The 27,390-nt window shown below is 37.2% G+C and overlaps 1 protein-coding gene across 1 annotated transcript in view; it reads left to right on the top strand.

The window, feature by feature from the left end:
- The window catches only part of DACH2 (dachshund family transcription factor 2), a 492,266-nt gene that overhangs the window by 355,472 nt on the left and 109,404 nt on the right, over positions 1-27,390 (top strand). Inside the window, exons 5-6 of the mRNA XM_053662409.1 lie at positions 10,253-10,411; positions 19,467-19,639. Coding sequence (XP_053518384.1) covers positions 10,253-10,411; positions 19,467-19,639 — 332 coding nt within the window. The remainder of the gene's footprint in view (positions 1-10,252; positions 10,412-19,466; positions 19,640-27,390) is intronic.

Genomic DNA, 27,390 nt, shown 5'->3' with positions numbered 1-27,390 from the left:
GATAGATAGATAGAAAGATAGAATAGAAACATACATAGATACATAAATACATACATACCTAGATAGAAAAGGCAGGTGGATACCCAAGCACTTCACATAGTAGTAAAAACAAAAGGATTGACACTAGATTGGTATAAATATTTAAAATATATATTGTCACTTGTAAGAGTAGTGGCTGTTATTACAAATTGGCAAAGGGGAATGGGACAACACAAAATTTGGGGCTACAAAAGCTTCCAAATAGAGTCATAAATCAATTTGCATACACTCAAAACTGGTAACAATTTTAGGTCAAAAGACAAAAATGTATCCCGAAATGTCATGCTTTCTAATGCAAATATCAAGGAAGTCCTGCATTCCTTAGTCACTGACTTCATACACAGTTGCCTTCAGAGTGTTGGAAGATTTCTCACACCCATACGTGTGAGAAAGGGAAATGGCCAGTAAATACCCTCCTTTATCACATTTACCTCAGCAGTTAGAAAGATGAGAGTTGGTCAGAAAAGTTCATCTGAAGCGCTCATCAAAGCACACACAAAAACACCTTGAAATTCTATTTTTTACATTGTTAGATTTTTTAATTGTTCTTCAATCCCCATTTTTTGCCATTACTCTCCTCCTGCCCCACCCACCCCACCTCCCATGTTCAATCCTCCCCCCACCCATTGTCTTTGTCCTTGGGTCCTTTATACGTGTTCCTTGACGACCCTTCCCCGAATAAGGTTTTAAAAAACATTTCTATTCTAGCATAGCTCGGAGGTCCAGCGCCTGGTGGGAACTGTGTCTTGGAGAGTGCCTAATGGCGCCTGGGACAGCATTCAGCGCCCAGATGGCTCCCTCCCTGGGATATTTCTGCTGGGCAGGCCAAGTGGCCCAGGCAAAGGGGTGTGGAAGAAATTTCAGCCTGCGTGCAATTTGGGGAACTAGTCACTCCACACGCAGTGTGTCTGGGCAAGTGCCTGAGGGCGCCTAGGCCAACGTTCAGCGCCCAAAAAGCTCCTTCCCTAGGATTTTTGGGCCCGGACCTGCCAAGAGACCCAACCAGAGGGGAGCAGAGGAGATTTCAGCCTGCACACAGTTCTGGGTCCAGCCCCTGGCGTGATGCTGCTCCATCCCTAGGTTTTTTTTTGGCAGAGGTTGGCCAGGGGACCCAGACAAACACAGGAGCAGAAGGGATACACACCACGCAGCATGCCAGGACACGCGCACAGAGTTTCTAGGTGGCGCCAAGTCCTCAGATTGGCTCCCAGCTTCCAGTCCACCCCCCTCAGACTATCTGGAAGCCCCGGGCGCTAAGGGGTCCTGGGGAAAGAGCTGAGACCCTCAACCCCCTCCCTTTCTGGCCAAGCAAGGTGGGGTGCCAGGAGAGACTTGTTTGATAGAGTTTGCGGAGACGGTGCTGAGGAAAAAGGGCCCCAACCAAGGATTCTGTGCTTGCCAGCCCAGGAGAACTGAGAGGTACAGCATGGGGCTCTGAATCCAATAGACACAACAGCCTGGTCTGCTCCACACCCAGCTTGGCAGCAAACCCAAGATTGGGCAGAGGGCCTAGAGCTTCCCCACAGAACGGGGGCACGTCTGTGCTCAATCCTGAGGGAACCAGGCAACTAGACCAGTGCAGGTGCCCGCAGACACCACAAATCAGCCCATGGCGGTAACCCCTGGGAGGGGAGTGCTGTGAGGAAGTCCTAGTTCCCCATTGTAGGGAGCTGGGGAGAGGCACCAAGTGTCTGGATCCTGAGAAGGGCTGGCTGAAAAAATCACAACAATCCACCCTCAGCCAACTGCAACCAGAAAAACCGGTTCTGCTAGTTTGAAGCCAACAAGTGACATTTCTTTTTCTGATGTTGTTTTGGGGGGATTCTTTTTGTTTGTGTGTTTTTTGATTTTTGTTTCTTGTTTCTTTTTTTTACTTTACTTTATTTTATTTTTATTCTTTCTTTTTTTTACCTTTCTTCCTTCTCCATTCCTTTTTTTTATCTTTTTGCTTTTTTAAAGTAATCTGTTATTTCTTTTAAATTTTATTACTGTTTCATCTTTCTATACTTTTGTCCTCTTTTCCTGGATTTTCTGTTTTATTTCTTTTTCTTTTCTTTCTAAACTTATTGCTCTTTCTTCCATTCCCCTACCATTTTTTCTTTCTTCCTTTTATTTCTTTCCTTGTCATTTCTTTCTTTTACCCACAAGAGTCACAATCAACTTGAAAATATGAAAAGACCAGAGCTGGTCCAATAGAAGAGGCCTCCCAATAGTAGCGTCAGAGAGACAAATTGCACATTGTTGTAGGAGAGAAGCCAAAAGTTGCTGCATATTTGAGTAGGTGGAAGCAGAGAACAACAGGATAACCAAAAGAGGCTGCACCACTGAAATTCACAGGCATTCCACCACAAAAGTTCACACCATAAACCCAGGGTGTCAAAACAGATTAATTCAAGAAGCTGAGGCTAACAAGAAGAGTCACACAAACAATGGGAAGACAAAGAAACAATCCCCAAATGAAAGGAAAGGAGAAATCCTCAGAAAGAATGTTAGATGAAATAGAGGCAAGTCAACTATCAGATACTGAATTCAAAGCACTGGTTATCAGCAATTTCAAAGAGCTCACAATCAGCTACCAGAAACTACAGGGGAGCTACAATGATCTCACTGCAAACTATATCAACATGAAAAAGGAAATGGAAATTATTAGCAAGGGCCAAGAGGAAATGAAGAATACAATTTCTGAATTAAAAAACACAGTGGAAAGCATTAAAATAGGGTAGATGAAACAGAAGATCGGATTAGTGAATTGGAGGACAAAGTAGAAAGCATCTCACAGAAAGAACAAGAAAGGGAAAAGAGGCTCAGAAAGAATGAAGAGAGATTAAGAGAAATGCAAGACAATATGAAACATAATAATATCCGAATAATAGGAATACCAGAAGGAGAAGAAGAAGAACAAGGGATAGGAAACTTATTTGAAAGAGTAATGTTAGAAAATTTCCCTAATTTGATAAAAGAAAAAGTCACACAAATCCAGGAATCACACAGAGTCCCCAAGAGGAAACCAAGGAGGCCCACTTCAAGACACATCATCATTAAAATGGCAAAATTCCAAGACAAAGAGAGAATCTTAAAGGCAGCAAGGGAGAAAAAAATAAATAACATACAAGGGGGCCCCAATAAGGTTAGCCACTGACTTCTCAATGGAAGCACTTCAAGCAAGAAGAGAATGGCAAGAAATATTTCAAGTAATGAGAACCAGAGGCCTACAACCAAGGCTACTTTACCCAGCAAGGCTCTCAATCAAGATAGATGGCCAAATAAAGAGCTTCTAAGACAAAAGAAGTCTAAAAGAATATGCCTCCACCAAACCAGCTCTACAAGAAATACTAAAAGGACTGCTTTAAGGGAAGGAAGGATAAGAGGGAGACAGAGAGGAACACAGGTACAAAAATGGCAATGAATAAGTACCTATCAATAATAACCTTAAATGTAAATGGATTAAATGCTCCAATCAAAAGACACAGAATAGCTCAATGGATAAGAAAGCATGACCCACACATATGCTGCCTACAAGAGACCCACCACAGGACAAAAGACCATCACAGACTAAAAGTAAAAGGATGGAAAAAAATTTTCCAAGAAAATGGACAAGAAAAAAAAGCTGGGGTAGCAATTCTCATATCAGACAAAATAGACTTCAAAAAAAGAGCCATAAAGAGTGACCCAGAAGGTCACTTCATAATACTCAAGGGAAGAATCCACCAAAAAGACATTAACATCATAAATATATATGCACCCAACATAGGGGCACCCAAATATATAAAGAAAATATTAGCGGAATTCAAGAAAGATATAGACAGCAACACAATTGTAGTAGGGGATTTTAACACCCCACTATCAAAAATGGACAGATCTTCCAAATAAAATATCAACAAAGACATTGTGGCATTAAACAACACCCTTGATGAAATGGACCTAACTGATATATACAGAGCTCTTCACCCCAAAGAAGCTAAATACACATTCTTTTCAAATGCACATGGAATATTCTCAAAGATAGACCACATAATAGGATACAAAACAAGCCTCAACAAATTCAAGAAAATTGAAATCATACCAAGCATTTTCTCTGACCACAAGGGACTGAAACTGGAAACCAACCCCAAAGAAAAAAACCCAAAACACCCAAAATCATGGAGACTGAACAGTATGCTATTAAACAATGAATGGGTCAAGAATGAAATTAAGGAAGAAATCAAAAAGTTTCTGGGAACAAATGAAAAAGTTCTCACAACAACCCCAAATTTATGGGACACAGTGAAGGCAGTCCTGAGAGGAAAGTTTATAGCAATACAGGTCTACCTAAAGAAAACAGAAACATTTCAAAAAAATGACCTTACCTTATGCCTGCAAGAACTTGAAGAACAACAACAAAAACAGCCCAAAGCAAGTAGAAGGAAGGAAATAACTAAGATCAGAGCAGAACTAAATGACATAGAGACTAAAAGTACAATTCTAAGGATCAATGAATCCAGGAGTTGGTTCTTTGAAAAGATAAACAAAATAGACAAGCCTTTAAGTAGGCTAATCAAGAAAAGAAGAGAGAGGACACAAATAAACACAATCAGAAGTGAAAGAGGAGAGATTACAACTAATACCACAGAAATAAAAGGGATTGTAAGAAATTACTATGAAGAACTGTATGCCAAGAAATTTGAGAACCTAGGGGAAATGGACACATTTCTAGAAAAATATAATCTCCCAAAACTCAATGAAAAAGAAGTAGAACACCTGAATACACCAATAACAGCAAAAGAAATTGAAGCAGTAATCAAAAAACTCCCATCACACAAAAGCCCGGGACCAGATGGGTTCACAGGAGAATTCTACAAAGCATTTAAGGAAGAGCTAACCCCCATTCTTCACGGACTATTCCAAAAAATCCAAAAGGATGGAAAACTCCCAAACTCCTTTTATGAAGCCAGCATCATCCTAATTCCAAAACCAGATAGAGATACAACAAAGAGAGAAAACTTCAGGCCAATATCGCTGATGAACATAGACGCTAAAATCCTCAACAAAATATTGGCAAATTGCATCCAACAATATATCCAAAAGATTATACACCATGACCAAGTGGGATTCATCCCAGGGATGCAAGGATGGTTCAACATTTGCAAAACAGTAAATGTAATTCATCACATAAACAAAAGCAAAGACAAAAACCACATGATCATATCAATAGATGCGGAAAAAGCTTTCAATAAGGTACAGCACCCATTTATGATAAAAACACTCAGGAAAATGAGAATAGAGGGAGCATTCCTCAATATAATAAAGGCCATATATGAGAGACCTACAGCCAATATCATACTCAATGGGCAAAAACTAAAAGCTTTTCCACTAAGATCAGGAACGAGACAATGATGTCCACTTTCACCACTTCTATTCAATATAGTATTAGAACTTTTGGCCACAGTGATCAGGCAGGAAAAGGAAATAAAAGTCATCCAAATAGGAAAGGAGGAAACAAAACTGTCACTGTTTGCAGATGACATGATAGTGTACATGGAAAATCCTATAGACTCTACCCCAAAACTGCTCAAACTAATTAATGAATTTGGCAAAATAGCAGGATACAAAGTCAATATCCAGAAATCAAAGGCATTTTTGTATACTAACAATGAATCAGCAGAAGCAGAAATCAAGGAAAAAATCCCATTCGATATAGCAAAAAGAAAAGTAAAATATCTGGGAAGAAACCTGACTAAGGAGGTAAAAGACCTGTATGCAGAAAACTACACAGCACTGAAGAAAGAAATCAGGGAAGACACAAACAAATGGAAACATATACCTCGTTCATGGATTGGAAGAATTAACATCATCAAAATGTCCATACTACCCAAAGCAATATACAGATTCAATGCAATACCTATTAAAATACCAATGGCGTATTTCACAGACATAGAACAAACACTTCAAAAACTTATATGGAATCACAAACGAGCCTGAATAGCAGCTGCTCTTTTGAGAAAAAAGAACAAAGTAGGAGGGATCACAATACCTGATATCAAACTGTATTACAAGGCCACTGTAATCAGAACAGCCTGGTACTGGCACAAAAACAGGCACATAGACCAATGGAACAGAACAGAGAGTCCAGAAATCAACCCAACTCTCTATAGTCAATTAATATTTGACAAAGGGGGCAGTAACATAAAATGGAATAAAGATAGCCTCTTCAGCAAAGGGTGTTCGGAGAACTAAACAGCTACGTGCAAAAAAATGAAACTTGAGCACCAACTTACACCATACACCAAAATAAATTCAAGGTGGATAAAGACTTAAATATAAGCCATGACACCATTAAAGTCCTAGAGGAGAACATTGGCAAGAAAATCTCAGATATTCCATGCAGCAACATTTTTACGGATATGTCCCCTAGAACAAGGAATATAAAGGAAAGAATAAACAAATGGGATCTCATAAAATAAAAAGCTTCTGCATGGCTAAAGAAAACAGTATTAAATTAAAAAGACAACCAACTGTATGGCAAAACATATTTGACAATGATACCTCAGACAAAGATTTAATCTTCAAAATATACAAAGAACTTACACGACTCCACTCTAGGAAGACATCGAACCCAATTAAAAAATGGGAAAAGGACTTGAACAGACACTTCTCTAAAGAGGACATACAGAAGATCCAGAGACACATGAAGAGATGCTCAATATCGTTAGCTATCAGAGAGATGCAAATTAAAACCATAATGAGATACCACTTTACACCAGTCAGGATGGCTATCATAAACAAAGCAACAAACAACAAATGTTGGAGAGGTTGTGGGGAAAAGGGGTCCTTAGTTCACTGTTGGTGGGATTGCAGACTGGTACAACCATTATGGAAAACAGTATGGAATTTTCTCAGAAAAATAAAAATTGACCTGCCTTTTTACCCAGCAATTCCACTGCTAGGATTATACCCCAAGAATCCTAAAACATCAATTTCAAAGAACCTATGCACCACAATGTTCATAGCAGCACAATTTACAATAGCCAAGAGTTGGAAGCAACCTAGGTGTCCATCAGTAAATGAATGGATCCAAAAATTGTGATCCATATACACAATGGAATTCTATGCAGCAGAGAGAAAGAAGGAGCTACTACCCTTTGCAACAACATGGATGGAACTGGAAAGCATTATGCTGAGTGAAATAGGCCAGGCATTGAAGGACAAATACCATATGATCTTACCTTTGACAGGAAGCTAAAGAATAAATCAAACAAGCAAACAGAATAAAAACAAAGACACTGAAATAGAGAACAAGTGGTCAGTGACCAGACGGGAGAGGGAAGGGAATTTAAGGGGAAAAATGGGGAGGGATTTTGAGGAACAAGTATGAAAGACACAGGGACGAGGACTTGGGGGGGGATGGGAGGGAGGGGGGAGATGGGGCAGGGGGGTGGGATGGGAGAAATAGATAAAAAAATGTATTTGAAAAGTAACTAAATAAAATTTATTAAAAAAACATTTCTATTCTAGTTTATTTGGGAAAATATGATTATAATACATTAGCCTAATTACCTACACTACCGTGTAATATAGAATGTGGACTAAAAGTCTCAATTTATCAAATATATATGGACCTAGTCTTAGCCCTAGTACTTCTATATACTGTTTTGCTCTGGTGGCCCAATACCACTTTAATACCTGAGATATAATTTAGTGTCTTCTAAATGCATCTTTCTTTGTTAATGTTTTGCTTATAATTTTATAAATTACAGTTCTGTAATGGTAAGGTAATTCATATCTTGGACACAGTGCTAAAATGATGGAGTGGTTCCATTTCTGCTCAACAATTGCTCTTTTGATTTTTTGCACTATCTGATAGCAATCATGTTTATTGGCCCAATGTTACTATAAAGAATTCTAAGTGTTGCAATGTGGTTACTTGCATCATTTATTAAAATATCCCCCTTTCCCCCACCGTTCCTGTTCATTGCAGCATAACAATGTCTTATTGATTTTAATTGGAATTTCAAATTTGTGAATGCTAATTTATGTCAATGCACCAGCCATAAATTACCTCCCTTCTCTTAGGCAGTGACTATAGAACAGCAAACATCTGGACAAAAAGGAGAACAATTGCTGTAATCATAGGGTGTCGCATGTTCTCAATGAACACACCAAATCTCAGCATGATTAAGGTAAAGATATCTGGTTCATTGAGCCAGTACATCAAATTCAACCAAAACCTAAGCTTCCACGCATGGACACTGAATGGCTTATTGCAGGAACTGAACTGTTAACTATGTATTTCTTCCCCATTGAATTGGAAAATCTTTGTCCACATAGCCAAGAGCAGGTACCCCTCAGCTTTTACATATGCTTTCCTTCTCTGGAACTCCTCAAACTGCAGACTGGCCAAGACTCCCATTTTTGGATTAGAGATAGACTTTGACCCAAGGAGGTTTAAAAGAATCCTGAGAAGGAAGTCGATTCTGAGAGCTGACACAGGTAGAAAGGTTAAAAAAAATCTAGCAGTGATTCTAGCAGGTAATTTGCTTAAATAAATTTTAAATCTTCAAGAAGGATACCAGCTGGCCCTGAAAATATTTCCTTTAAAAGTCTTCTGTGATCTTGCTTATATGTGGTATCCAGTGAACTAAATACACTGGGGAACAAAACAGAACCAGAGGTGTGGACACATGGACATACCGACAGCTGTCAGAGGGAATGGGGGAGGGGGCCTGGATGAAAGAAGGGGAAGGGATCAGCCAGAGAACATGTATGTGTGACCCACAGACAGACGGTAGTGTGGGGACGGCCAGAGGGAAGCAGGGGAGGGAGGCTGGGAGGAGGTAGGGAGGGAAAAGCAGGGAAAATGGGGATGTCTGTAATAGTATCAACAGTAAAAATAAAGTTAAAAAATAAAAATAAATAAAAACTTTGTGTAAATGTGGCACTTGAAAGCAAAAGTATAAAAATGTTCAACCTTTTTGACTCAGAAATCCCACTCAGGGGCATGCACTGATTCTAAGGAAATAATTCAAGTGAATGTTGTTATGGTGTGTAATGTACAATAGCGAAAACAAAACCCTGAAACAATCTCAAAGTCTGATGTTTAATAAATTATAGTACATTAAACTCAGTAGATTGCCATGTAGCCACTACACGTTGTAAATGCACGTATTTTATGCAGTGCCCAAGATTCCCACGGATAAATCACACTGTCTGCAACTGAAGTGACTGGAACTCGGCTGCATTCCCCTCTGTTTAAATTATTTTCCTTAAAAGTAGGTGTGCAGAACTCATTTTGTGGTTGTTTCCTATATTGTTTTAAGCAACTGTTCTGACCCCACAGTGAGCTCAGTGCCAGATGAAATAGCTGTTCCACTGTAGGTCACTGTGACAGGTGACCTGTACAGGTCTCTGCTTTTATGTACATGTTACTTTACTCTCTAGCATGGCTCATCAAAGGAAAGTGCAATTTCAATCTGGGGGAGGGGACTTAGTTTTATATTTTATCCAGCTTTATTCTGTACAAAAACCTGATGTGTATGAAGAGATCAGCTTTTGGAGGGCTGGTTCTGAGAAAAAAGAACTGATCATTTTGTTTCAGAAAACCTATTTTTGTATGTCATCATGCTCATGTAAATGAGTGTATTCTTTTCTGGTGAACAGCCAATGCTCTTCATTAAAATACAGTACATGTATTTCAGAGGGTTGGAGGCAGTTGTGGTCAGTTAATGGCTGTCAATGGACAAGAGCTCTCAAGAGCTGTTCATTATGATTCTAGATTTGTTTAGACTGTCTGTAAGGCCACTGGGCCTACATTATTAGTGAGAGTTGTTTAGCCTTTTCAGAAGCAACCTACTTCCAAGACTATTGAAAGTTTTTTTTCTTTTTTTCAATTTTATGTATTTATTTTTTGAGAGGGGAAGGGAGGGAGAAAGAGAGGAAGACAAACATCCATATGTGGTTGCCTCTCGCATGCCCCCTATTGGGGACCTGGTCCGCATCCCAGGCATGTGCCCTGACTGGGAATCAAACCAGTAACCCTTTGGTTTGCAGGCCGGCACTCAATCCACACCAGCCAGGGCTACTGAAATTTTTTCAAGCCATCATAACATGACTTACCTACATTTAGTAATAACTTTATAAGAAGTAACATGAATAATTATAACCCTAAAAGAGGAAATTTTAACAAGCTGTCTCCTGGAATGATGTCAAATTACAATCTGTTCATCTGACTATTTTTCAGGTGGAACTGAATCCTCATGGGATAAGGATAAGATGCAGTCTCCTCTTGCTGCTCCTGGATCCCAACCTGGAATTACTCATGCTGCCCTGGCTGGCCAGCCAGGCCTTGGGAGTGCTCCGACCCTCAATCCACTGCAGCCCAACCACCTGCTGACCAATAGTATGTAAACAGTACTCCCAAAACTTGGTGTGCTATGAAAAGTACCATACACAAACCAATGGAAACCTTGGGCCATCAGGGCAAGTCTGTTCCTCCCCAATAGGATTTAAAATTTAAGTCTGAAGGGTACATAAAGAGGGATTGAATGGCAAGGGTAGGGGCTCAGCCATGGTTGTGTAGTATCATGGTGAGCACTCTGGACTCTGAACCCAGGGAAAGTGGAGGGTTTATAGCATTGAGATAATTGAAAGTTCATGTAGCAGAGCAAAGATGCCTCAGAGATCATGTAGCATAGTAGTTGAGAATGTCGGCCATACTGGTGTAAACGTGGGTTGAAGTTCCACATCTTTTGAATTCCATTATCAGTTTTTTACTTTGGAGAAGTCACCTCATTTTCAAGTCCCAGTGTCCACCAATACAAAGTAGGGATAAAAACATACCCACTTGTTATAGTCATTGTGAGAACTAAAATAAAGAAAAAGAAAGGAAATGCTGTTAGCAGTGAATTATATATAGTGAGTACTATATAATTATAACTATTATTATTACTTCATAAACACACTACTGCTAATGTCTACAAATTCTGGTTTAGATAATGTTTTTAGGAACTTCAAAGCTGATCTTCTATACATTGCTTGACTAAAATCCTACTTTTGTTTTAGGAAATATGAAGAAGGGGTCCATTATTTCTTTTCCTAAGACTTTTGTTCTCTCACTAATGTCTAAGATTAGGACAGACAAAGAATTGTTAGATATTTTAATATGATGTCCCAAATCTTAATGAAATTCATCAGTGACTAAGTTATGGTGTCTTACTTTAGAGAGGTTTAATCTCAAAAATGAAATCTCCCATAAAAACAGAATGTTAGTTAAGCAAAGGCAAATTTAATAAAGGCCAGGACAGTTATAAATATTATGTTATAAGAAGTAAAACAAAGTACTGATTAAGGTACATATGTTTGTTGTAAAGGAGGGAAACTTAGAGGACTCTCGTTTGCCCTGTAGAGAGTAGAAACAGTCATTCCCGTCCTCATAATAAGACAAAAAGTGGAATCAACACCTCCTTAAAATCCATCTCAGGTTGAGTTCACTGGGGACAGCTATCCCCCAAACTGGAGAGATAGGGAGATACAGAGAATCAGCATGTAGGGAGCTAGCTCCGTAGCTGGAGCATGGCAGACACATTTAAAGGGTAACTGAGCAAAGGCCTGTGAAAATTCGCCTTGTACTTCTGGCAGGGGGGAGGAAAAGTAACCATATCAAAATGTGCCCAGTGCATTATTTTCTTAACAAAGGCTTTCCTTCAAAGGAGATTATTTTAGTAGAGCTGAAACTAGTTGGTTTCACCAGAGCCTAGCTGACCCCTGGGGAAAGGATATTCTAAACTTGTAGCAATTGATATGAAAGGGAGACATGCAGTTCCAAACATTTGAGTTTTCTTCCTGTGCAAAGAGAATTACTAAACTTCAGTCCCCTCTGGCCTTCCTGTCTCACCTATGAAGGAAGAAAGCTGAATAGCACGTGTGAAAGTTACAGCCCAGGTATACTGGCTTTCTAAGTGGCTGAGATGAATCATAAAATTATAGAATGCTTATCCTTCCCACATTCACTGTTACATTCATTATAACAGTGAATTACAACTGAAGTAATTGAAAGCCTTAGGCTCTATTTAATATGGATTCTCCACAGAAAATGAAAGACATCAGTGGTGGGAGCAGAAAACTACAGCTCTAATACAATAGGTATGTATGGTAAGCAGGGCACACAGACTAACTCTCAGCCAGATGAACACAAAACTTCACACTAAAGACTCTACCTCAGTTCACTTCCCTCACCACATTATTACTGGCTTAAAACAATTAAAAGTTATGGGAAAGGCAAAAAATCACACAGCATGAAGAAATACAGCAAGCATCAGAACCAAAATGAGATAGAGCAGATGTTTTAGAATGATCCAACCTGGAATTAAAAATAACTTTAATTAATATACTAACAGAATGGAAAAAGTAGAAAATGCACAAAAAACAGATGGAAAATTTAAGCAGAAAGGTGGAAATTCTAAGAACCAGAAGGAAATTTTGGAAATTAAAAATTGTCCAACAAAGAGAAGAATGCTTTTGATGGGCTCACCAATACACTGGATGTGCTTAAGGAAGTAATTAGTAAGCTTGAAGATATGTTAATAGAAAGCTCCCAAATTGAAAAGCAAAGCAAAAAATGGAATAAAAACAAACAAAAAACAGGACAGAATATCCAAGAACGGTGTGGTAATTATAAAAGGTGAGGCATGTAACAAATAATGGGGATACCAGAAAAACAGGAATGAGGGAAATAACAAAAAATATTTAAAGTAACAAGACTAAAAATATTTATGAAATTAATGAGAGACATAAAACCACAAATCTAGGAATCTCAGAGAATACTGGGAAGCATGAATATTCCATTTCTATGCAGCTTATAATCAAACTGGAAAACATTGAGAAGAATATACACACATACACACATATATGTACACATGTTCTTCTCAATGTATATATCCATATGTATGCATGTGTACATGTACATATGTGTGTATATGTGTATATGAATATATGATCTGCATAGGAGTAGAATATATATGTATTCCACTCCTGTGCAGATCGTACTCAAACTGGAAAGCCAAAACCAAAAAGAATATCTTTAAAGAAGAGAAAAAAGCCCTCCTTACCCATACAAGAACAAAAATAAGAATTACATGCTACTTGTCTTCAGGAACCAGGTAAGCAAGAGTAGAGTGATATAAAATACTTAGTGTGGAAAGAAGGAATACCTACTCACCTAACATTCTGTATCTAGGGAAACTTATTTTTTAAACTGAAGAAGAAATAAAGACATTTTCAGCAACCAAAAGTTGAGGGAATTTGTATCTGTGCCAGCTGATCAGCCCTGTAAGAAATGTTAAAAGAAGATCTTCAGAGAGAAGGAAAATGATATAGGTCAGAAACTTGGATCTATGTAAACAGAGGAAGACTGTTAGAGAAGGGATAAATTAAGGTAAATCTATAAATTACAAACTATAAATCAGGAAGAAATAGAAAATTTGAATAAACCACATTACTGGTAAGGACATTGTATCAGTAATCACAAGTCTCCCAAGTAACAAAATCAAAAGACCAGATAGCTTTACTGGTGAATTTTACCATACATTTTAAAAAGATTTAAGGCCAGTCATTCTCAAACTCTTCCAAAACACTGAAAGGAGGGAACATTCCCAAACTCCTTTTATGAGGCAAGTATTATCCTGATATCGGTATCAGAAAAGGACACTATTAAAAAAAACTATAGGCTGATATCTCTGATAATAATAGATATAAAAATTCAATAAAATACCAGCAAACTGAATTTAGCAGCTCATTAAAAGGATTAAGAGGGATTATCCAAGGGAAAAGGATGGTTCAACATATACAAATCAATGTGACACATTACTTTACTAGAATGAAAGAAAAGAATAATTTTATCATTTCAAAAGACACATAAAAAGCATTTGACAAAGTTAAACATATATTCATGATTTTAACACTTAACAAATTAGACATAGAAGGAAAAAAATTCAACATAATAAAGGCCATATATGGAAAGCCCACAGCTAATATACTCAACAGTAAAAAGTTTAAAGTATTTTCCCTGAGGTCAGGAGCAAGACAAGGGTTTCCACTCTTACCACTCCCATTCAACATAGTACTAGAAGTCCTAGCTAGATCTATTAGACAAGAAAAAGAAATAAAAAGTACCAGAATTGGAAAGGTAGAAGTAAAATTGTTTCTATTTGTAGATGATATGGCTTTTTATATAGAAAAATCCTAAATTCAGTAGCATTTCTATAAATGAACAAATATTTTGAAAAAAAAACTATGTAAGAAAATCCACTTACCATAGCATCAAAAACAATAAAATACTTAGGAATAAATTTAATCAAGGAGGTAAAATATTTCTATTCTGAAAACTACAGAGTATTGATGAAAGAAAATGAAAAAGACACATACAAGGATATCCCATATTCATTCATTGGAAAAATTAATATGGTTGAAATGGTAATACCACCCAAGGTCATCTATAAGCCATTTGGAAATGCACCATCTATCAAGATCCCAATGGCTTTTATTACAGAATTAGGAAAAAAACACTCTAGGAAACACAAAGACGATGGATAGTCAAATATATTTTGAGAAAGAAGAACAAAGTAGGAGACATCACATTTCTTCATTTCAAGCTATACCAAAAAGCTATAGTCATCAAAACAGTATGGTACTGGCATATAAACAGACAAAAACACCAGTGAAACAGAATTGAGAGCCCAGAAATAAACCAAGCAAGTATATACTGCTAATATTTGACTCTTTAATAACTGGTGATAGAAAAATTCGATATTTGCATATGAAAGATTAAAAATTGATCTTAATCTATACCGCTCATATAAATGATCTCCAAATGAATTAAAAACTTAAATATAAGACCTGAAATCATGAATCTCCTTGAAGAAAACTTAGATAAAAAACTGTCCTTGACATGAATGTTGGTAATAAGATTTTGGAAATCACCCCTAAAACACAAGCAACAAAACAAACAAATGGACTACATACATAAAACTAAAAATCTTCTACACAACTAAAGAAACCATGAGTGAAGTGAAAAGCCATCTATGTAATGGAGAAAAGTATTTGCAAGCCATATATGTGACAAGGGCTTAATATCCAAAATATATAAAGAATTCCTAGAACTCAATCTAATTTTAAAATCAGCAAAGGACCTGAATAGGCACTTATGCAAAAAATATATATGAAAGTACATGAAAAAGATAGTCAACATCACTAGTCATTAGGAAGATGCAAATTAACACCACAATGAGGAATCATTTCGATCTGTTAAAATGGCTATCATCAAAAAGACGAGATAACAAATGCAGACATGGATATGGGGAAAAGGGAACCATTGTGCACTGTTGGTGGGATTGTAAATTGGGAGCCACTATAGGAAAACAATGTAAAGTATCCTCAAAAAATTAAGATAGAACAACCATATGATCCAGCAATTCCACTTCTGGGACTATATCCAAAGGAAATGAAAACACTAACTTGAAAACGTATCTGCACCTTCATGTTTATATCAGCATCACTTACAATAGCCAAGACAAGGAAACAACCTAAGTGTTCACTGACAGATGAATGGACAAAGAAGTCATGACACACACACATGCACACACACTGTAATGTTATTCACCATAAAAATTGGGGACATTCTGCCATTTGCAATATGAGTGGACCTAGAGGGTATTATGCTAAGTGAAATAAGTCAGAGAAAGACAATAACTGTTTCCACTTATATGTGGAATCTGGAAAGAAAGAACTTCTAGAACTTCAAACCACCTCTGTGGTTACCAGAGGTGGAGTTGGAGAAGGAGAAATATGAGGTACTCAAAAGGTACAAACTTCTGGTTATAAGATGAGTAAGTGGGGATGTAATGTACAACATGATGCTGTAGTTTAGTGCTGTATGATATACAGGGGAGTTGTTAAGAGAATAAACCATAAGAGTTCTCATCACAAGGATAATTTTTTCCTTTTTTTCTTCTTTTCTTTTTGTATTTCTGTGAGTAGGTGGATATTAGCTGAACCCACTGTGGTGATCATCTCACAATATGTGAAACTCAAAACATACTGTATGCCTTAAACTCATAGAGTGATATGGGTCAATTTTTTGTCAGTAAAGCTGAGGGAAAGGTTTTTAAAAATTAAAAAACAACCAAGGTAAATTATATATATATATATATATATATATATATATATATATATATATATACATATATATATTTATATATATGTATATATATATATATATTTCTTATTCTTAATCTAACAAAAAAATTATGTTCAAAAGAACCCTGGCTGGTATATGTCAGTGGATTGAGTGCTGGCTTGTGAACCAAAAGGTTGAGTTCGATTCCCAGTCAGGACAAGTGCTTTGGTTGCAGGCCAGGTCCCCAGTAGGGGGTGTGCAAGAAGCAACCACACATGGATGTTTCTCTCCTTCTCTTTTTCCCTCCCTTCCCTTCTCTAAAAATAAATAATACAATCTTTGGGGAAAAAAAGAAATTATAATATTAAAAAAACAAAACAATGCAAACTGACGACAACAACAATAATAATGGAGATTGTCAGACTACCAACCAGTTACAATGGAATTGGTGCCTGACTATATGAATGGTGAGATATTACGGAGGTCAACGTCACTTGGAAATTGAATGAATGTGGTATTTCAGAGGGAGGACTAGAGTATTACTAAAGTTTGTAGCTTTTATGGTTAGGAGTAAGTGGCATGATGAAGTTACATAAACGTTACAGGATTTTCCAGAATACCAAGATGTGTTTAAAACAATGCTTACAGTAGCTTGCATGATGTCCTTGAGGTAGGCAGGAAAGAGATGACCCATTTTCATAATCTTTAAAAAAATTTGTTTTCATTACCATAATAATAAAAAGTCTTTGTACATTTCTGGTGTGCGACTGAATGAGCCAGATTGCTTGAGTATAGTGTACTATCGATGGCTGCAATGTAATGTTTGCGTGTTTGGGAAAAGGTTAACTTACATAATTCAGTATTTGCTTAGGCTTTGCATGTACAAAGTGTTAGTGTCCTGTAATGTAAACATTAGCTTAGAGTAGAGGGTGCTATAGTCCAGTGACGGTTAGTTATTATAGATTATGATCTGAAAGGGTGACTTTTAAGCCCTTCATGATCAGTTGAAATGTTGGATACATTAGATTTTAAAAGTGTCCATGGGCTGTTAAAATTCTGTTTGTGGTTTGCATTTAGTTTGCATGTCATTTGGAGTTTAACTGGGCATTAGGACCTAATCCAGCCAGATGGTGTCAGGGTGATGCTGAAAATCTTTGGAGAATAAGGAAAAGTTATTACACTGCCCAGGAAATTGCCAATTGAATAAAGGCTTATTTAAGCATTTGAGTAGTAAATGGAGACACTGGGGCTACTTCTCCTGTACAGTTTGATCAATTTGCTACCAAAACAATGAGCGCACAAAGAATTTAATTCTCTAAATTACCTTAGGTCGGTGGTAAATGAGAGCCGTATTATATAGAAGCCTGTTTAAATCATTGATGGTTGTTATGAATTGAGCCTGAAGTGAAGATTTTAGGGGAAAGATAAACAGTGATTAACTTGATCTATGTTATGGGATATGACATCATTATAGCAAAGTTGTATGATGGGTAAAATAGAAAATGCATATGCATCAAAGGAACTTTGGAAGGCTAACTGAAAATAAACTTCCAGTTTAAATGGGGATGGATGCACAAGGCCATTTGGAATGCAGTGTTTATACAGTTTTGAGGCTTCACTGATAAATTAATAATCATATGACATGTGTTTCATAACTGAAAAGTTCAGTTTGGTAGATTGCCCCTAAAAAATGTCTACATAGTGAGTCATAAGTGAAGTGATAGGAGAATAGTTTACAATGCTTTGTTAATATTCTCATTGGACTGGGGCTCACAGGGCACACAGTGTGTGTTTCTCCTCTTGGAGTCCACACAGATTTTAAGTTTTTTGCTTTTTAAAATCTTCGTGTAATTTTGATAGCAATACATTGTGTGACTGCCTCTATCAGAAATATTGATGATTGCTTTTATTTAGGACTTCCTTTGAGACACTCCCTTTGGTGTTGTATGAGGCCTGTCCTATCTGAGTCTTGTTGGTTTTGTTTTTTGGGGTTGTGGTTTTTTTTGCATTATGCTGCCTATGAATAATTTTTTTATGGCTTTAATTCAACCATCATTGTTGAACCCAGCAGATGGACCTCAAATTAATTAACATTATTTCTCCATTCTAACCTCTTTTTTTGTCCCAAATATATGTATTTAGAGTATTTGTATTACTGTTATTGTTGATTGAGGAATGAGATTTAGGGTGCCTCTGAATGTATACTCCCTATAGATTTGTTGTTGTTCATTTGCTGTTATGAGGTTGCAGGGAAAAAGGAGGATAGCAAAGAAGAAAAAGAAGTGTTATTAATAGTTGTTAACTGCATATAGAACCAACATAAACATTAGTGACCATAGAATTTCTATAATCTGTAATAATTTAGGAACATTATAGGCAAAGATGTCTTAGAACATCTATGTATATGTTTTCTGGGCCTCTGTCCGAAAGAATGCAAAGTTACTGCCAAGGCAATAGTTCAAAATACATTGTGAAGTCCTATGGTTTACTGAAGGTAGTTACTCCTCTTCATTAAACAAAAAGACGTGTGGCTTAAAGACTTTTGCTCCTTTTTAGGAGTAAAAGGATTGCAGCTTATATATACTTTGGAAGTGAGAACAAGAACAAGGGTTAATGATAAATAATAGTATGTAGATATAGGAACTTTTATTTTGTCTTATTTTTTATTATTGTTTAAGCTGTTACAGTTGTTTCTACTTTTCTCCCCTTCCCCTTTCTCACCCAGCCCCACCCTGGCCCATACCAGACAATAACAGAAGCTTAGATACATAGATTAGACTGACAGCTGCCAAAAAGGAAAGGGAGGGCATGGGATGAAAGATGTTGAATGCATTAACCAAAAAAAACCCATTTATTTTAATCTTCACCTGAGGACATGCATATTGATTTTAGAGAGTGGGGGAAGGGAGGGAGAGAAACATGAAGATCATTTGCCTCTTGTATGTTCCCCGACCATGGATTGAATTCACTACACAGGCATGTGCCCTGACCAAGAATTGAGCCCACATACTTTGAATTTACAGGATGATGCTCCAACCAAGTGAGCCACAGTGGCCAGCGAGAGATAGGAACATTTTTAGAGTTATAAATAATATTAAATCCCATAGATAATATTAATTGCCCAAAGAGATAATAAAATATAATAAAAGTTTAGTTTTTAAAAATCCACCAACAGTAAATTATTTTTTTCTTTGCATCAATTTTGCATGTGATTTTGATGTGATTTCCTCTTGTCAAAATAATTTTACAGATGTAATAATTTAACATGCACTGTCTCTTTTAGGACTGGATCTGCCATTTATGATGATGCCTCATCCTCTACTTCCAGTTAGCTTACCTCCTGCATCAGTTGCCATGGCAATGAATCAGATGAACCATCTAAATACTATTGCCAACATGGCTGCTGCAGCCCAGATTCACAGCCCACTCTCCAGAGCTGGGGCCTCTGTTATAAAGGTAAGAATCATGATTTAGAAGAGGACAAAGGTGTTAATTACACATAAATTTTGATAAAATATTAGCAATACTACTGGATCTTTAGTATAAACCTAGAACTCATTGACCCAGTTGCTTAGCATACAGTATTGATGAATTTGATTTCTGACTGGGCCTGCTGAGATGTTTTGTTTATTTTTTTTTGTTTTATTGCTGCTGTTTGTTTTCAGTCCCTGATCACAGCTCTCACTTTTAATACTAACTTCCTATCTTTCGATCATGGGCAGTGTGTGGGAGGCGTGGCCAGACTAATGACAGCGAAAAGTGTGCAAAAACCAGTCCCATTGCTGGAGTGAAACAAAGTACACACTGTATATCTTTCTGGTGTTTGAAAGGCCATTGTAGAGAAGTATTTGACATTGGATATGACATTTAACCTGCCTAAACTTGTTTCTTCAACTGCAAAATAAAGGTCATAGTACGAATCTATCCTTTTTACGTGATTGGCTGTCTGGTGAGAATTGTGAGTAAAATATAGGCTTAAAAAAACTCTGAAGCATTAAGCAAATATTTACCATAATTTAGAACTTTATTATCATAGCAAAAAATACTAATTTGCAAAATTCCATGACCACCAGCTAATGAAACAAACAATATTTTATAACCGTCCTTGTGTCTCCTATTAGTTTGGCATGTGGCCTCTCTGCTCTCTTTCCAAGTATCACCTGAAATAGCCTTTAAAAATAATCTTCACCAGAGTCTATGTTTATTGATTTTAGAGAGAGGAGAAAGGAGAGAGAGAGAAAGACATCAATTAGTTTCCTCCTATATGTGCTGTGACTGGAGATCAAACCTGCAACCTAGGTACATGCCCAAACCAGTGAACAAACCCACAACCTTTTGTTGTACAGGATGATGCTCCAACCAACTGAGCCATGAGCCCAATGTGCGAACTAGCCTTTTTAATATATTTTTCCCCTGGCATGAGGAGATCATGTAAGGGCATATAAGGTTCTAGTTATTCAGAGCAACCTATTTATTTGATTCGTCATTATCTTATCTATTCAACAAGTATTCTATCCTTAATATGTACATGTCATATTGAGCAATATGGGAAGTTGATAAGTAAGACAGTCCCTTATCTGAGAAAAAGAAGATAAAAAACATATACAGTAAAATGACAGCAAACTCAGTTATTAATAACCACACCTAAAACAACATCAAACTAATCAAACAACTAGAACAGAAATAGAACCACAGAAAGGGAGATCACATGGAGGGTTAGCAACAGGGGAGTGGGAGGAGGAGAGAGAGGGAGAAGGTACAGAGAATAAGTAGCATAGATGGTAGGTAGACAGGGGGAGGGCAAGAGTAGTATGGGAAATGTAGAAGCTGAAGAACTTATAAGTATGACACATGGACATGAACTAAAGGGGGGGAATGTAGGAGGGATGGTTGTGCAGGGTGCAGGGGAATGAAGAGGGGGGAAATGGGACAACTGTAATGGTATAATCAACAAAATATACTAAAAAAAGTCAGTCCCTGACTTCCAGGAGTTACAAACTAAATGTGAGATAAACAACAAATACCCATGTGAACTGCACTAACAAGACCCACTGTGACGGACAGCAGAGAGAGTAACCAGGCATGGAGCTTGGAGAAGAAAAGCAGCGGGGGAATCACAGAAAGTGTTAGAGCTGATAGGTTTGAACTGGGCCTTGCAGTACTCATATGATAGCAACAGCTGCATGTGGGGGTGAGAGAAGTGAAAGCAGAAGAAATGGGATTCTGTGCATTTTGTTTGATTGGTTTCCAGTGTTGGAAACTTCTAAAATAATGAAGAAACCTTATAACATAAACTTTGTAGGAAAGGAAAATAAAAAGTGATACATTTGTGTTAAGCTTTCTATATTTCTATGGCTAAATATTTGTGTAATTCCTAGCCTCAGCCTATCCTAGTAAATCATAGGCCTGTTGTTTGAATATATGATCAGTGTGTAAACCAAGATTCAGAGTTGTCTTTGAGGAAAAAACAAACAAACATTATTTAAAAGATGGAAGAAGTTTCCTATGATTTGAAATTGGCTGGCTAAGTATATGTGACTCCACACAAAACTGAGAAATGATGCTGTGATACTCTCAATAGAGGCATGTTTAGGGCTCTGCAAAGGAACATTCATGTAGTTTTCTTAATGACAACTAAGTCAGACTGAACCAGCTATGTTTCGGTTGAATGGGACTCTCAGTGTGAGAATGCAGTTCATGATCGGAATTTGCTTATTGGTGCTGATGACGATGAAAAGGGAAGGATAATTGTCTTCTTAACTAATCAAAATATTATCAGTGTATTAAAGCAATATAACTAGATTTTGGTTTATTATTTATTTGTCTATTTTATATGCAAACTTTTTAAAAAGAAAGAACCTTCACAAACATAAAATTGGAGGCTACTTTTTTTAACCAATGAAATATGTATATTTTATTTTCTTGCTTTATATATTTAATTAATGTAACACACAGGGAAAACGGACCACAGTACAAAAGGGTGTACAATGGGAGGCCATGTGCCTGTCCCACCCTTCCCCTCCCCAGTCCCACTACCCTTTTCTAGGCAATCACTTTTTTTTATTGATTATGGCATTACAATTGTTCTATTCCCCCCTTCATTCCCCTCCACCCTGCACACCCCTCCCCCACCATTCCCCCCTTTAGTTTATGACCACGTGTCTCAAGTTCTTTAGATTCTATATTTCCCATACTATTCTTGCCCTCCCCCTATCTATTTTCTACCTACCATCTATGCTACTTATTTTCTGTACCTTCTCCCCCCTTCTCCTTCTCCTTCTCCCACTCCCCTGTTGCTAACCATTCATGTGATCTTCATTTTTATGGTTAGCTCCTGATCTAGCTGTCCTTTTAGTTTGCTTTTGTTTTAGGTGTGGTTGTTAATAACTGAGTTTGCTGTCCTTTCACTGTTCATCTTTTTTATCTTCTTTTTCTTAGATAAATCCCTTTCACATTTCATATAATAAGGGCTTGGTGATGATGAATTCCTTGAATTTGACCTTATCTGAGAAGTACTTTATCTGCCCTTTCATTCTAAATGAAAATTTTGCTGGATAGAGCAATCTTGGTTGTAGGTCTTTGGTTTTCATGACTTGAAATACTTCTTTCCAGCCCCTTCTTGCCTGTAAGGTCTCTTTTGAGAAATCAGCTGAAAGTCTGATGGGAACTCCTTTATAGGTAACTGTCCCCTTATCTCTTGCTGCTTCTAGGATTCTCTCCTTCATTTTAATCTTGGCTAATGTAATGATGATGTGCCTTGGTGTGTTCCTTCTTGGGTCCACCTTCTTTGGGACTCTCTGAGCTTCCTGGATTTCCTGGTAGTCTATTTCCTTTGCCAGAATGGGGAAATTCTCCTTTATTATTTGTTCAAATAAGTTTTCCACTCGTGACTGTTCCTCTTCCCCTTCTGGTACCCCTATAATTCAGATGTTGGAGTGTTTAAAGATGTCCTGGAGGTTCCTTAGCCTCTTCTCATTTTTTTTGAATTCTTGTTTCTTCATATTTTCTTATTTGGTTATTTTTTTCTTCCTTCTGGTCCACTCCCTTGATTTGAGTCCCAGTTTCCTTTTCATCACTATTGGTTTCCTATGCAATTGCCTTCATTTCAATTAGTTTAGCCTTCATATGTTCCTCTAATTTGTGGCGAAAATCAACCAGTTCTGTGAGCATCCTGATCACCAGAGTTTTGAACTGTGCCTGTGATAGTTTGGCAATTTCTTGTTCACTTAGATTTATGGGCTCTGGGGCTCTGAGTTCCTTCTGAGCCATGTTTTGGCCTGTTTGTGCCAATTATGTATGAGGAGCAGAGCCTTTGATGTTCAACAGGGTGGGGCCAACCAAGTCGCTGGTTTGTGATGCTGTATGTGGGGGCAGGGTCAGAGAGGGAGCAACAGTGGTCCCCTCTGCTGCTTTCTGCCACTGGGGCCTGCGCAGTCCATCTCACTGCTTGCTCCTTTGCTGGTTTATCTGCGCACAAATGTTTGACCATGGTCAGCCAGCCGCCCTGTGTCTTCACTGCCATTGCTACCCCACACCTGGGATTCGCCCCTGGCTGCCTGGGTTGGGGGATCTTTTTTGCCCCACCTGCTCCACTGCTGGCTCTGCCCCTCTTACTGGTCTAGCTGAGTGGTTCGTTGTTGTCGGACTCCATATTGTTCAATTTTCTGTAGTTTGGCTGTGTTTATTGTTGCTAAAACTTTATTATTTTTAGATTTGGTTGTGTGAGAAGGCAAAGTGTTTCCACCTACGCCTCTATCTTGGCAGAAGTCTGGAGGCTACTTTTTAAAAGTTGATATTTGATCACAGGCTTAAGTCCTGCAAAATTCAGAGAAACCATATTATGCTGAAGAAAATTGAATCTTCTTTCACATACTTATTTTCAATAAAATCCATTGAAAACAATATATTTATATTGTAGTCCCTTTTATAAAATGTCTTTTTAATTCTGTAGAAGCAGATTTTTATCACAGGATGATAGAAAATAAAGAAAAAAAGATTTTAAGTGTGTAGTGAGAGGCTTTTTAACATAGTTGCCAAGTTTTGTTTGCTTTTGTTAAGGTGCTGTTGTATAATAGAAACATTATTAGTTTTAAAATAATAATAATTCACAGGAAATACCATAATTAAAAATCTTCTAATTAATTGACAAATGAGTGTTAATATATTCCAAGTTTCACTTCTTCTTTTAAGAACAATAATGAACATGATAGTAGCTCCATGATGCCTACCTATAAAGGCCGAACTTTCACACTTCTCTTGAACTATATTTCAAAAGAAATTTGTTTTCACCATCCTTCTTCATGAATTACAGCTTCAAAGTTTAATCTGTTAGAATCCTGCAGGCAGTAATCAAACTTCTGCGTTGAGGATACTACTTGGGGGATAGAGGAACTTTTTTTAAAAAGACATTTTTTTTCAACTTACATTTACAGATATTTTATCCTAGCAGTTGGTCATAAAAAACCCAGGTAGTTAAAATTTTAAATTATCATGCATTGTTTTACAAAAATATTTGAAATCACCACATACTTATATTTATCATTTAGAGATAAACTGTTCTTCCAAAATATGAATGATCAGAAAATGCAACGTTTAATATTTAGAAGGAAATGTCATCACCATGAAGTTTTATTTCTTTCTGACAAATCCATCCAGTTGATGGTATTATCAACTAGCTCATTATCATATAAACTGGATGGCTTAAACAAGAGAAGTTATTTTCCCACAGTTTTAGAGACTAGGAAGTTCAAGATCAAGGTGCCTGCTGATTCCACTCCAGGTGAGGGCCCTTTTCTTGGTTTGTAGATAAGCGCCTTCTCACCATGACCTCACATGGCAAAGAGAAAGACAGAGGAAGAAATCGCTTTTTGTCTTTTCTTAGAAAGACACTGATTCTGTCAGGGAGGGCTCCATCAGCCCCACTCAAAGGCCACATCACCAAATACCATCACATTAAGTATTAGAGTTTTGAGCATATAAATTTTGGGAAGACAGTCTGTCCATTGCATAGACAATATAATGTGATTATAGTGACACCTAGGCCGGCTTCTTTATAGTGAAAGGGCTGTTAGTATTTCTATTCTATATCCCTACTTTATGCAATTAAAAACATGGCTACAGGAAAGCAAATCTAAATTGGCGGGTGGTAATGTGTAATGTGGCACAGATAGAAGAGAGTTTAAGGGGGATAAATAGTAATGAAAAAATATCAAAAAAATAATAAACATTTGTAGAAATAAAATCTTACAGTATGAAAAACAGTTTCAGAAATAAAAAAAAAACAACCCTTGAAATACACAGTAAGGGATTAGGACACATTACCAAAAAAATTTTTATGAAAAAGCCACAGAAGGTGGTACCAAATTTATTGATTAAATTCTTATTGTTTTCGTACCTTTTTTTACTTTCAAGTGAAATTTTTCCTTTTTTCCATATTATTTTTAAAAGTCCCTGGAAATAAAAGGAACAACAACACGCTTTGGTATCATAACAAGGTTTCAGAATCCTTCCAAAGCACCTGCATCTCTTCTTTAGAATCATTCGTGTTAAACTGATGCCTGTACCTGGTCACTGATCATGAGCAGTCCCCACAGTTTCCTTTGGAAGCTGGCCTTGCACTACATGTTTTGAATATGAGGACTATGGTACATAGAGGATGTCAAGTTAGTGAATGACTGGCTATATGAGCCATAATTAAGTTTCAGCATTTAGAATTTCTGATGAAAGGGCCTGGGAACACCTATTTTAATATTTCTCTGCTTAAATTTTCCTTTCTCCAAAATAGATCTCCCTTTCTTTATACTTGGTTTCTATGTTTGCACATCTTCTACTTGAGTTTACATTTAAAAAACTGGTTGGGCTAATCTCTCAACCATGTGAACTCTTCATAGTAATTCAGGTAGGCCAATTTGGTGTTTGTTAGTAAGCATGTATTTTTTTTAGCAACTAACTGAATCAGGAGTGGCCACTTATATCTGGTTTAAAGAGTTTGTGTATCTATCCCTATTTTTTTAATTGAGTTCCTATTATGTATCAGATGGTTTTTATAATGGGGATAGATGAACCGAATTAATAGTTAATTTTTTCTTTTTTTATTGTTGTTCAAGTAGAGTCATCTCCATTTTCACCCCACCATTTCCCCCCACCCTACCCTTCCCCACCTCCCACCCTCGAACCCACCCCCTTTGGCTTTGTCTATGTGTCCTTCATACATATTCCTTGATAGCCCCCCTATTATCCCCTATTATCACTCTCCCCTCCTCAAGTTACTATCAGTTTGTTCTTTATTTCAATGTCTGGTTATATTTTGCTTGCTTGTTTCTTTTCTTGATGAGGTTCCACTTATAGGTGAGATCATATGATATTTGTCCCTCACTGCCTGGCTTATTTCACTTAGCATAATGCTCTCCAGTTCCATCCATGCTGTCTCAAAGAGTAGGAGCTCCTTCTTTCTTTCTGCTGCACAGTATCCCACACTCTTGCATGTTTTTTTTTTTTACTCTGTGAGACAAGAGTTCCAGAGTCATGACAAGAATCGCAACTACATATAGTGATATAAATTTTCCTACAGTCTCTTTGCTTAAAATATTACTAATACACAATTTGTTAGTGTGATATGTTTGTCTCTAACTTTTCAGGGTTTTTAAAAAGAATAATGTGGGGTGCAGATAACTGTGGTTGCCTCTTATTTGCATATAATATATATTTTTATAATGTCCCAATCTAGTTGCGTTTGTTCAAATGTTCGTAGACTGAAATGAATACAGAACTTAATGTACTTATTCATGACATTTGCCTAGTCAGACACTGTTGAACACTAGAATGAAATAAAAACTTCTGATTCCTGCCCCAGACTTAAGCTTTCAGGGTTTTAGTTTTTATATTTGGGTCAGCAGCCAGTGGTTGCCTCTAAGCCAGCTCTCCAGAAGCAAAACAAAATAAAATTAAAAAGAAAACAACGCCTCTGATTTATAACATTGGCCAGTTTCTGTGGTGTATGTAGTCTTACTATGACTAATTTCAAGTCACAAACAGTTTAGCACCTGACTGACAATATTACTGAACATCTAACAATCAGCTGGAGTTTGTGCAGGCTCCAGGCCTTCACTCTCAGTTTAAAGTGTTATATGAGATTTGAAATGGTTTTAAAATTATACTCTGCATGTCAGTCTCCCCTATATCCATTAAACCAAATAAAATAAAATAAA

This window comes from Artibeus jamaicensis, unplaced genomic scaffold (genome assembly GCF_021234435.1).
Source record: "Artibeus jamaicensis isolate MK-2021 breed Jamaican fruit bat unplaced genomic scaffold, CSHL_Jam_final contig_241, whole genome shotgun sequence".
NCBI classification, from domain to species: domain Eukaryota; kingdom Metazoa; phylum Chordata; class Mammalia; order Chiroptera; family Phyllostomidae; genus Artibeus; species Artibeus jamaicensis.
The sequence above is the reverse complement of the archived record's forward strand: the minus strand, read 5'-3'. Positions and strand labels throughout refer to the sequence as shown.